Genomic DNA, 12,461 nt, shown 5'->3' with positions numbered 1-12,461 from the left:
GAAAGGTTTCTCTAATAAAGGGTCAGAGTCTTTCTGCCCCTTTGAGAAATCTACGCACCCAGCGGTGTTCTGCCAAAGCGAAATCTAGGTAGGACCCTAGTGCTGCTGTATGAACCTTAAGGGTTCTAGGGCTAAGGCCTTTCTCCAGGCCTACCTGTAAAAATTCCAGGATTGCCGGTATGTCAATCCCTGGGATTTTTCCTGGCTCTATCTTGCAGAAGTCTGTGAACTTCTTCCATACCCTATCATAAATGGCTGTAGTGATAGGTTTACGGGTTTTTGTCAGGGTGTTAATTACATTATGGGAGAGTCCCTTCCCACGCAGTATCATGCTTTCAGCATCCATGCTGCTAGCTTAAATTTATCGACCCCCGGGTATGTTAGCGGGCCCTGGAGCAGGAGATCTTCCACGGCTGGTAGTAGGAGTGGACCCCGAATAGTCAAGGCTTTTAGCAGAGGATACCAGGGCCTTTTGTCCCACATAGGGGCAACTAGTATGACTGACACCCGGCTGGTTTGGATTTTTCTGAGGGTGTGGGGGATCAGTGGGAAGGGGGGAAAGCCATAGGCTAGGTCCATGTCCCAGTTTTGGGACAGGGCATCTACCCCGCACGGATTGTCTTTTGGGTTCAGCGAGTAAAAGTCTCGGCACTTTGAATTTTTCTTTGTGGCGAACAGGTCTATCTGCGGCTCTCCCCACTGGCAGATTAGTTGGTCGAAGACTCGCTGGTTCAGCCCCCATTCTCCTGGAAGGATGCTCTGTCTGCTCAGGAAGTCGGCAGCGACGTTTGTGGACCCTTTTAGATGGATTGCTGAGAGAGACAGCACGTTGGATTCCGCCCAGCGGAGTATCTTTGTCGCCAGTTGCTGCAGGTGTGGGTGTCGCGTTCCCCCCTGGTGACGAACAAACGACAGAGCTGTCATATTATCAGTCAGGATTTTTATATGCCTTCCTCTTACAAGGGGTTCTGCTGCCTGAAGGGCCTCCCAAATTGCCCTCAATTCTCTGAAATTTGATGATCGCTTAGCTACTTGGGGGTCCCAGATTCCCTGTAGATTTTGGTCGGCTACTTGCGCTCCCCATCCCGTTTTGCTGGCATCTGTTGTGATGGGTACAGTAGGTTCTTGTGACCAGGAGGTACCTTTGCTTAGGTTCCTCTGCGAGGTCCACCAGCGTAGGGACTCTGACTCGGACGGACAGGCTCACCTTCTTATCCAGGGATGTCTGCCGTTTGTCCCAGTTGGCAAGGATAAATCCTTGTAGTTGCCGGGTATGGGCTTGTGCCCATGGGACTATCTGAATGCAGGCTGTCAGAATGCCCAGCACCTTCATTGTTTTTCTAATAGAAACCGTCGTAGCCTGACAGAGGGAGTTTACTCTTTGGATGAGGTCTTCCTTCCTAGATGATGGAAGCCGGGATTCCTGGATGTGGGAGTCTAGCAATACACCCAGGTATACCTTCTGTGTATCTGGATTCAGGTCGGATTTTTGTTTATTGACTACCCACCCTAAACTGTTTAGGGTAGACAAGACCATGGATAGGTCTATACGTATAGTCTTCTCTGTCCTTGACACTAACAAGAAGTCATCCAGATATGGAAATATACGGATTTGGTTCCGTCTGAAATAGGCTACCATCTCTATTATGATCTTTGTGAACACCCGAGGGGCGGTGGAAATTCCGAATGGAAGGGCCGTGAATTGATAATGTTGGATCCTGTCACCCTCCCGCAGAGCGAATCTCAGGTACTTGTGATGGGCTCCAGCTATTGGGACGTGGTAATATGCATCTTTGAGATCTATAGTGCACATTACACTATCCCGGTCTATTAGTGAGACAATAGATCTTACTGTTTCCATCTTGAATTTTTTGTATAAAATAAATTTATTTAGGGCTTTAAGGTTAAAGATAGTCCTAATGGAACCGTTTGTTTTTTTTAATTAGAAATAGGGGGGAATAGAATCCCTCACCCCTTTCATGATCAGGGACTTGTGTAATGACCCCCAAGTCCTTGAGTTCCTGTACACCTTTTATGAGGTTCCCTTGTTCCTGTCGGGACCCAGGGGAGGTTATGAGGAATCTCCTAGGGGGTAGAGAGTGGAACTCGATTCGGTACCCTGCTTCGATTATTTGGAGTACCCGGGGGTTAGATGTTATCCCCTGCCACTGGCTTAGATAGCCCGCTAATCTACCCCCTGTTTGTTCAGGAGAGGGTTGAGCTTCCTTACCCCGACCTCCCTTGGGATACGACCATCTTCCAGTCTTCCCTTTTCCTTTAACTTCGGGAGGTGGCTGGCGTGTCCTCCTCGGAAAGGGTGGCTTCCTGAAAGGTTGTCTGTCGGGCAGGGTCTTACTCTTGTCGCCGACTTTCTCTAGGATTTTGTCCAGGACGGGCCCAAACATGTATTCCCCTTGGAAGGGGATGGCGCAGAGTTTGTTTTTAGAGGTTATATCTGCGGCCCACGTCTTCAGCCATAATGCCCTTCTCGCTGAGTTGCTGAGGACTCCGGTTTTTGCATCGTATTTCACTGTCTCCGCTGATGCGTCAGCCAGGAAAGCGGTCGCCATTTTTAGAAGGGGAAGACAACTGGCTAACTCCTCCCTGGGGGCCCGATCCTTGATGGAGGCTTCCAGCCTGTTTAGCCATAGCACCATGGATCTGGCCACAGAAGTTGAGGCTATGTTGGCCTCAATGGTAAGGGATGTTGCCTCCCAGGCTTTCTTCATTAATCCGTTGATCTCTTTATCCATGGGATCAGACAGCTGGGAAGTGTCCTCAAAGGACAAGAGGGTTTTCTTGGCCACTTTTGCAATTTGGATGTCCACCTTAGGGGTCTCCCTGTGCAGGCGGACGTCCTCAGTAGCGAACGCGAGCCGGTTTCGGATTTCTCTTGAAACCGCTATTCTTTTTTCCGGCTCTTGCCATTCATCCGCGATCACTTGCTGCAGGGTGTGATTGACCGGGAACATGGTCTTTCTCCTGGATCGGAGGCCGCCGAACATCTCATCTTGGATTGTCCTAGGCGGGTTATCCTCTTCTATTTGCATTGTCTCCCTCACCGCCTTGATGAGGTGCGCAATGTCGCTTGATGAGAAATAATATTTTCTCTCATCTTCTACGGGAACTGGTGGGTCCTCTAATTCTCCTTCAGACAGGAGCTCCAGTGATTCACCGGAGACTGAGCTTGCCGATTCGGTCTGCCTTGGTCTTTTAGGGACCCGTGACGGACCTGGCTGGGCCTGGGGAAGGGACGCCATGGAGGCCTGCAGTTCTTCCCTGATCATGCAGCAGATGTCAGATTTAAACGCCGCTTTTTCTTCTGCAAGTATTTTCCCCGTGCATTCCTCGCATAGGGGCTTTTTATAGCTCTCCTCGAGCCTTTTGCTGCAGAGGACGCATTTTTTAGATTTTTTTCTCGGGTCCTTTTCTTTGGACCTTCCTTATCCATCTACCCATGCAAAGTGGGGGAGAGGGGAGAGAAAAAGGGAACATATATGCATCCATACTTGTACAAGTGACAATTTTGCGCATTCCTTTTGGCATATAGCCTACTTACAGTTTGTAGGGTTTCAGTCTCTCCCTCTCGTGCTGAGCTGTCGCGGGTAGACATACTCACATACACTGTCTGGAAGTCAGCAGGATCCTCCATGGAGCTTAGCCTGCTTATATGGGGAGGATTTTTGAATTTGGCGCCCATTTCCGGGTTCTCGCCGGGAGCCACGCCCCCTACGTTGAGCACGTGATGTCACCACGCCGGATGACATCACCGCTATGCGCGCCGAGGACCAGGGAGGCCGCCGTTGCCGTTCCCCTGCCAGGAGGAACTATTCCATCGCGGCAGCGGCGGCCCGAACAAGCGGACCGCGCGAGGGAGACCAGCGCTGCTGAGGCGACTTACGGCTCTGTCGGCGGCGCAGGTCGGGGATGCAGGGACTCGAGAGTGTGCAGCCCCGACCTCTACTCCTCCAGGGGGATCGCACAGCGTGCGGTAAGGATTTTTTTTCTTCCTGCTTGGTAGCTGCTCCTCTGTCCCACCGTAGGGACAGGAAGACACTAAAGCATGGTGGAAAGGGGAGGTGCTTTTAAACTCTTCCTGTCCCTACCTGGGTCAGAGGACAACCTCCATACGTAATGGGGCCGTCGGGATGACGCCCTGGAAATTCTGAAAACTAGCAAACCACAATAAGAGGAAAAAACTCCCATAAGGAATGCTATCCTATACCTATACCAGAGTCACAGGTTAATGAGAATTACCTTGAGAAGCAGAAAAAAATATAGATTATATTTGTGGCAAGCTCGACGCTTTGCTTCCAATCTTCCCGTAATACACGAGCTAGGGCTCCTAGGGCAGTTTCTGAGGAGAAAAGTGAACAAAAAAATGTCTCAGTCCCGTCGATGGACAATCTACCACGACGCTTCATTAGGGAAAATACTTGCCATTGAGCAATAGCTCTTCCAAATTGTCTGGGTTTCTTGCAAGTTGAAGAATTAAAGCTGAACCGCGAACTTTATCTGGAATATCTTCATAAAGCAACTCGATGTATTCATCCATGTCATTGATATTAGAAATTTCATCAATCTGAAAATGTGAATGGATTAATAAGAAATAGCAACACTGCATTTGCCTTGAAAATGGCTAAAAGGAATAGTTAACTGAGTAATCTAATGGTTTACATAGAAATACACAGGATGGGACTGACTCTGAAGAAGGTTTAGACAAAACACTATAGTCTAGTATGTAAAATTTGGCAATTGGTTTTATAAAGGAATGTTCATTGGGCAATTTGTGCAGCACAATAGAAAGAACATTCAATCCGAAAGACAGTAATTAGAGTACAAAACAAAGGGACCATTTTACAATGTCAAAACAACAATGTAGCACAATAAAGGGTTGCATATATTTCTCTGCAGTAGAGGAGCCCATTTTTTAATAGTCATTATAAACCAAAAAAGGAAAACTATGATTGCCAACCGAGGAACGATGACGTAAGAAACAAACCCCGCCCACAGCGCGACTGCCAATAGAACAAACAGGCCCATAAAAAGTCTTCTAACATTCCCAGACAGGATAAATTAGTCAGATACACTTAAAACAGTATTAGGGTAGTCAACCCAACGACCCCACACCTTAGCAAATTTGTCAGGACAGTCTTGAACCATGTATGTAAATTTGCACATAGACACAAGATTATTTACTTCATGTATGCAGGCAACTTCAGTAGGGTTTTTAGGATGCTTCCCATTAAGCAATATTACATTTTTAGCATAAAAAGTAACAATTTATTTAAAAAGAAAAGCAAACTGCTACATTAGCTTGGATGTCTCCCACAAGGACAAAGAGGAACACTTTGGGATATAAAAGGACTCCCAGATGCGACTCAAGGACATCACACCAGTAGTCCCTCAGAACGTGGTATACCCAGAACATATGCATGACCATACTTGAACCCATCAAACATCCCAGACAATCCACATTAGGGGACAAACCCACAGTATGCAAATCGAGAAGGAGTGTAAGGAATTTAACTTTTATTATTTTTTAGTATTAGTTGATCTATAGCACGAATTAAAAGGCGACTAGAGCCAGCCAGAAAGTCTCCCTGATCATCCAATCTGGGTCTGGTATATCAGGCTCCCGTCACCCAAGAGCTCTATTTCTCAACAGGCAAAGCTTTGCGCCAAGTGTCTATAGAAGCTGGCCTCAAAAAGGTGGCCATCTGAACTAGTCCCGCCAAGCAAAGTCAAGGTGAGGGGAATTGCCAAATCACCAAATTGGGCCCTAATGGCATGATAAAGTTGAAGGTATCTATAAAAAAAAAATAAAAAATAACCAGAACAACGAAGAAGGTAGAGAGTAGTAATTGCATAATGTCCCCAAAATTCAGAGTCTGGTAAGTATTGTAAGTGTGGTAGATATTGGTTGCATCATTAGGAAGTATGAGGGGGACCATTTAGTCACCTCATCAGGTATTAAATGGAGGTCAATATTCCAGATTTCTGAGTGACCCTCACGGGCATAGCAATTACACAGGAAGCAGGACTCATCAACAACAGGTCTCTCAGACTTTGTTTAGGACCCACTACTATACATTCAAGGCCCACTACTGAATTATAATCTGAAGAAGACAGCCACCATCCTACATACACCAACTACCAACTGGCTAGCCAAATAGTAACAGTAAAACTAGGGAATGGCTAGCCCTCTTGCCTCCATAGCTAAGCAAAGAATTTGGGGCCGCTCGGAGGGCTGTCACCATTACCGCTGGGGCCGCTCGGAGGGCTGTCACCATTACCGCTGGGGCCGCTCGGAGGGCTGTCACCATTACCGCTGGGGCCGCTCGGAGGGCTGTCACCATTACCGCTGGGGCCGCTCGGAGGGCTGTCACCATTACCGCTGGGGCCGCTCGGAGGGCTGTCACCATTACCCCTGGGGCCGCTCGGAGGGCTGTCACCATTACCCCTGGGGCCGCTCGGAGGGCTGTCACCATTACCCCTGGGGCCACTCTGAGGGGTTACTATTACCCCTGGGGCCACTCTGAGGGGTTACTATTGCCCCTGGGGCCACTCTGAGGGGTTACTATTGCCCCTGGGGCCACTCTGAGGGGTTACTATTGCCCCTGGGGCCACTCTGAGGGGTTACTATTGCCCCTGGGGCCACTCTGAGGGGTTACTATTGCCCCTGGGGCCACTCTGAGGGGTTACTATTGCCCCTGGGGCCACTCTGAGGGGTTACTATTGCCCCTGGGGCCACTCTGAGGGGTTACTATTGCCCCTGGGGCCACTCTGAGGGGTTACTATTGCCCCTGGGGCCACTCTGAGGGGTTACTATTGCCCCTGGGGCCACTCTGAGGGGTTACTATTGCCCCTGGGGCCACTCTGAGGGGTTACTATTACCCCTGGGGCTACTCTGAGGGGTTACTATTACCCCTGGGGCCACTCTGAGGGGTTACTATTACCCCTGGGGCCACTCTGAGGGGTTACTATTACCCCTGGGGCCACTCTGAGGGGTTACTATTACCCCTGGGGCCACTCTGAGGGGTTACTATTACCCCTGGGGCCACTCTGAGGGGTTACTATTACCCCTGGGGCCACTCTGAGGGGTTACTATTACCCCTGGGGCCACTCTGAGGGGTTACTATTACCCCTGGGGCCACTCTGAGGGGTTACTATTACCGCTGGGGCCACTCTGAGGGGTTACTATTACCGCTGGGGCCACTCTGAGGGGTTACTATTACCGCTGGGGCCACTCTGAGGGGTTACTATTACCGCTGGGGCCACTCTGAGGGGTTACTATTACCGCTGGGGCCACTCTGAGGGGTTACTATTACCGCTGGGGCCACTCTGAGGGGTTACTATTACCGCTGGGGCCACTCTGGAGGGTTACTATTAATACTGGGGTAAGTTTACACGTGGAGGAAATGCTACAGAATGTCCTCAATGGAAATTTCCGTGGGAAATCGTAACAAGCTTAAGTCGGACTGCTAAGCATCTATTTTTTCAGTGAGTGCAGACTGACACTCCGTTTTTTCCTTAAGTACATCCATAATAGTTGGGCCAAGGGTATCACCCTTGAGATTTAGTAGACACACCAGATTGAGGATCTGTCATAGTGCCAGACTGCGCAAATTGTTGTAGCTTATTAGTGCGCTTGGTCTATTTAGTAAGAGCCATGCAGACAGAGGATACACAAAACAGAATAAAGCCTAGTCTGACATAAAGCACTGCGGAATATATTGGTACTATGTAAATAAAGACTATTACCATTATTATCCCTTAGAAAACCCGCAATTTCACAAATTTTCCTCACCTGTTTTAAAAAGCTATAACTTTATTTTTCTGTCAATAAGCAGTATGAGGGCTTGTTTTTGAGGGACAAGCTGTTTTTTTTAATACTACCATTTAACGCCTTCTATAATGTGCTTAAAATGTGTTTAAAAAAAGTTTAAGTGGGGTGAAGAAGAAAAGAAAACACAATTGCACCATTTTTTTTCTTTTTGGGAGGGTGGTGGTTGGGTACGTTTCTACAGTGTTTCTGGTGCAGCAAATATTAGAATCATTTCCTTTTGCGGGTCAGTACATATGTAGCAACACAAATTTAATACAGTTTTTTAGCATTATTACTTTTAATAAATAAGAACTATCACTATATTCTGACACCCATAACTTTTTTATTTTTTTAAATCAGCGGAGCCTTGTGAGGGCTTGTCTTTTGAAAGGTGATCTGTAGTTTTTGGTACCATATTAGGGCACACATAACTTTTTAAGCAATTTTTTCTGATTGCACATCAACAAAAGGAAGAGCTAGCACTCAATGCTGATTATAGGGAAATAGCCCGTATCACCTCAAGAGTCCCTGCTCCAGATGCCATGTTAGGCCGAGATGTTATGGAGTCTACCAAAGGATGCATAATCCCTTGCCTATGGTTCTGCCAGCTGGAATTTACTAGTCCAGTAGAGTCACCGCTATCAGTAGAAGCAAAAACAGCAACAGCACCAAGTTACACCCAGCCAGCAGCCTGCCCACTACCACTGGGCATTGGGAAGTCTGCAGTGGAAGCCGGGAAGAGGAAGATCCTGGGGCACTGGCTGCAGCGGAGTCAGTGCCCTGATATGCCAAGGGACTCCACTGGCTGGCAATTCTGGGAGGGCACGCTTGACAGGCGCCCGCAGAAGAGGAGATACAGCTGTCACAGCGGGAGCTAGGAGTAGTAGGCTGTTGTTCATCCATCAGACCTGTGTTGCTGGAGAGAAACCACCGATACCATGAGTGGAAGGCAGAATATCCACAGTCTGGAAGCTCTGCTGTGAGTTTTTCTTTTTGTCCCCCATGGAAAGGTTTTTGCGGGTCGTGAAGGTAAAAGAAATAAGTACGCTGGGCCAAATTCAGAATGGGAGCCAAGATGAAGCACATCTCCACTCATTCATAGCCAGGCCATGCCCACCCACTTGGTCTTGATGCCCATAAATAGGGATTAATAAGCCTTTTTTTCATTTCTCTCTGTACAAGAATTATCCCTTTAATTGTACCACTGTAGGGGACCAAATAATATGCTAGCATTTAAAGCATAATTAAACTTTTGGATGACTTTTCAGAATAAACCATAGTGTGTGTACATGATGAATGACAGCACATCTGGCCATTATATGACTTGTATCCTGTATTCTGTAGCAGTTTTCTCCATCTGTGGGCTCGATTTCTAATTTTCAGATTTTCAAAAAGGAGCAGCATCATAGACGGTATTATACAACAGTACTGAGACTGTTGTATGGATTTTATCAATACATTCAGAGTGACGATTCGGTGCAGGGTGCAGGTGGAAAAGTGGCAGATAAGTGACTATAGTGTTAGCCAATACACTGGTTGGTGCAGTCTGTGGAAGGAATTACCAGTTGAAAAAGGACTTCTTCCTTTATTTTGGTCCATATCACATAGTATATGGTATTTAACCCATACCCCCTGCAGCCAGTTTTGGCCTTCCTGACCAGGCCCCACTTTTCAAATCTGACATGTGTCACTTTAAGTGGTAATAACTTTGGGATGCTTTTACTTATGCAAATGATTCTCAGATTGTTTTTTTCACGACACATTGTACTTTATGCTAGTGGTGAATTTCGGTTCATATGTTTTGCATTCAGTTATTTAAAAGAAATCCTAAATTTATAGAGCATTTCAAAAAATGTGCTATTTTTGCAAATAAGATGGATAATTATGCCCCGCAAAATAGTTAAAAAATGACATTTAACACATGTGCACTGTACATTCAGAACATTTTACAAGCTTCCTTTTATTTTGGGCATTAAAAATAAGTAATTATTGTGAAAATTCTTTTAATTTTGATGAAAATAGCCTAAATCTATTTTTAAACCCCTAAATGCCACAGGGCGTAAGTTTACATACTGGCAGGGTGGTAATTAACGCAACAGGACGTAAACCTAAGCTGAGCGTGCACCATCCACGGTGGGAGCCAGCTGTGACTGACAGCCGCCTTCCCAATGCAACAAGTGAGAACACCGATCCCCGCTGTTAACGCCCTACATAATAATAATACAGTAATAATAACAATAATCTTTATTTATATAGGGCCAACATATTCCGCAGCGCTTACTAGACAGGGGGAATAAAAACACAACCACAGTTACATGTAGTAATCAATTGGTGGAAACAGTAGGGGTGAGGGTCCTGCTCCAACAAGCTTACATACTACAAATAATGGGGTGATACAGAAGGTAAAGGGGCTGGAGATACCATGCACAGTATCGCGAGATGGAGAGCGAGGGGTGCTATACACATAGACAATAGTCAAATTGGGCTGTATAGTGGCTGAATTGGTGTGACTGCAGGGAGAAGTTGATTACAGCTAGCAGGGATCGCAGTCAGTATGACAAGCAGCATGCTATGAGGCGGAGTACCGAGGGGTTTGGTTTAGGGGATATGGTATGCCTCCCTGAAGAGGTGCGTTTTTAGGGCACGCCTGAAACTTTGTGTGTCAGTGATTGCCCGGATAGTTTTGGGTAATGCGTTCCAGAGGACTGGTGCTACTCTGGAGAAGTCTTGGAGGTGGGAATGAGAGGTTCGAATTGAAGGGACACTTAGTCTGATATCATTAGTGGAGCGCAGGGCGTGGGCTGGGGGCTGAATTGAGATGAGGGAAGCAATGCAGGGCAGCACGGTGCTGTGGAGAGCTTTGTGAATAAGGGTGGTGAGTTTAAATTGAATTCTGTATTTGACGGGCAGCCAATACAGTGACTGGCACACGGCAGAGGCGTCCGAGTAGCGGCTGGACAGGAAGATAAGCCTGGCTGCCACATTCAGGATGGATTGGAGAGGGGAAAGTCTGGCGTGGGGGAGGCTGATCAGCAGCAAGTTGCCGTAATCGAGCCGAGAGTGGATGAGGGCAACAGTGAACGTTTTTAGCTTGTCCACCGTGAGAAAAGGGCAGATGCCACAATCAATGTAAATCAGAGCATGCAAAAGGTTCACAGAGGGAACACAGTCCCTCTGTGACTCAATTTGCCCTTAACTATGTAATTGCAGAGGGCCGATGAATTGCCATGGCCCGAGACCGCTACTGTAGGCGATAATGCATTGCAGTACTTATATCATAGCACTCATAGCTTCTCTGATTCAGGTCCCCTACAGGGACATAAAATAATATAAAACAAAAATTAAAAAAAAAAAACTTTTTGTGCATTTTTCTCTGTTCAGTGAAAATAATCCTTTTTTTTTTTTTTTTTTAAAAACCCACATATTTGGTATCGCATCACAATTGAACACAGTATTTATGCCACATGGCAAGAAATGTTAAAAAATAACGTTCCATCGACTTTACATGTAAGCGCGGCCATTTTTTTCTGACGTTTTACCATTTTATATCCAGGCGAGCTCCGATTTTCAGAACCCCCGGCTTGTTTTTGCAGCTCTCCATCTTATATCAAGAGGATTGGAGCAAAGAGGGAAGAAACCACTCGAGACATCTTTTATGCCTAGCCTTTCAATTGATAACTACAATCTATCGTTACTACCTGTGGCGCTCTCTGTATCTTTTTATTCCTCATTTTAAAAACGGCATTTACAAATTCTCTTACCTGTTTAGTTGTTTTACAGGAACGAAAACAAAGTGTTCATTTTTATTGCAGATTTTCAATTTTAATCATTTTGTTTTGTAACAGAAAAAAAACTCTAGCAGATAAACAAAACATTTTATTATTACCTTGAATCTGCAGTTTTTAGAAATATCACACATGTAGCCCTAGTATATAATATGGCTCAAACACAGGCCTGAGAAATTAAGGAGCACCTCATAAATCTTGAGGCTTTCCTTTTATTGGGCAAATTCTTCATTGCCATATTCATAGAATCATATTTATTTATTTTCCCCATCTACGGCACTGTGTGAGGGCTCGTTTTTTATGTGATAAGCTGCCCTTTTCACTAGTTCCATACTGGGTTGCAGACAAAATTTTTGATTGTTTTTTATTGTGCTTTTAGGAGACGAGCTGTTAAAAAAAATGCAAATTTGGCATTTTTTATTTTTGAAAATCCGTTCACCGTGCGGTATAAGTGATATGTTATTCTTCTTCTGCGGGTTAGTGCAATTGCAGCAATACCAAATTTATATCTATACTGTTTATTTTTTTGTAGTTTTTGCACAGGTAAACCATTATTTCACATTGCCATATTCAGAGACACATAACTTATTTATTTTTTTCATCTGTGCTGAGGGCTTTTTTTGGGGGGTGAGTAGACATGTTTATTGGCACCATTTTGGAGTGCATGTTACTGCTTGATACACTTCTATTGCATGTTTTAGCAGCGAAGGTGTACAAAAACTGCAATTTTGTGTGTGTGTTTACACATATATATATATATATATATATATATATATATATATATACACACACACAAAAACATATACACATATACACACACACCTTAACTTTTTGCATGCTGTTGACCA

The 12,461-nt window shown here is 45.7% G+C and overlaps 1 protein-coding gene across 2 annotated transcripts in view; it reads right to left on the bottom strand.

Annotated features, from left to right (window-relative positions):
- Positions 1–12,461, bottom strand: part of KIFAP3 (kinesin associated protein 3) — a 101,147-nt gene that overhangs the window by 70,052 nt on the left and 18,634 nt on the right. For both annotated transcript variants that reach the window (XM_066597058.1, XM_066597059.1), the window contains exons 5-6: positions 4,441–4,582; positions 4,258–4,357 (exon numbers count right to left, since the gene is read on the bottom strand). In XM_066597058.1, the coding sequence (XP_066453155.1) occupies positions 4,258–4,357; positions 4,441–4,582 (242 nt within the window). The remainder of the gene's footprint in view (positions 1–4,257; positions 4,358–4,440; positions 4,583–12,461) is intronic.

This window comes from Eleutherodactylus coqui, chromosome 3, assembly GCF_035609145.1.
Source record: "Eleutherodactylus coqui strain aEleCoq1 chromosome 3, aEleCoq1.hap1, whole genome shotgun sequence".
NCBI classification, from domain to species: Eukaryota; Metazoa; Chordata; class Amphibia; order Anura; family Eleutherodactylidae; genus Eleutherodactylus; species Eleutherodactylus coqui.
Note: the sequence above shows the minus strand (reverse complement) of the source record. Positions and strands in the feature narration are given on the sequence as shown.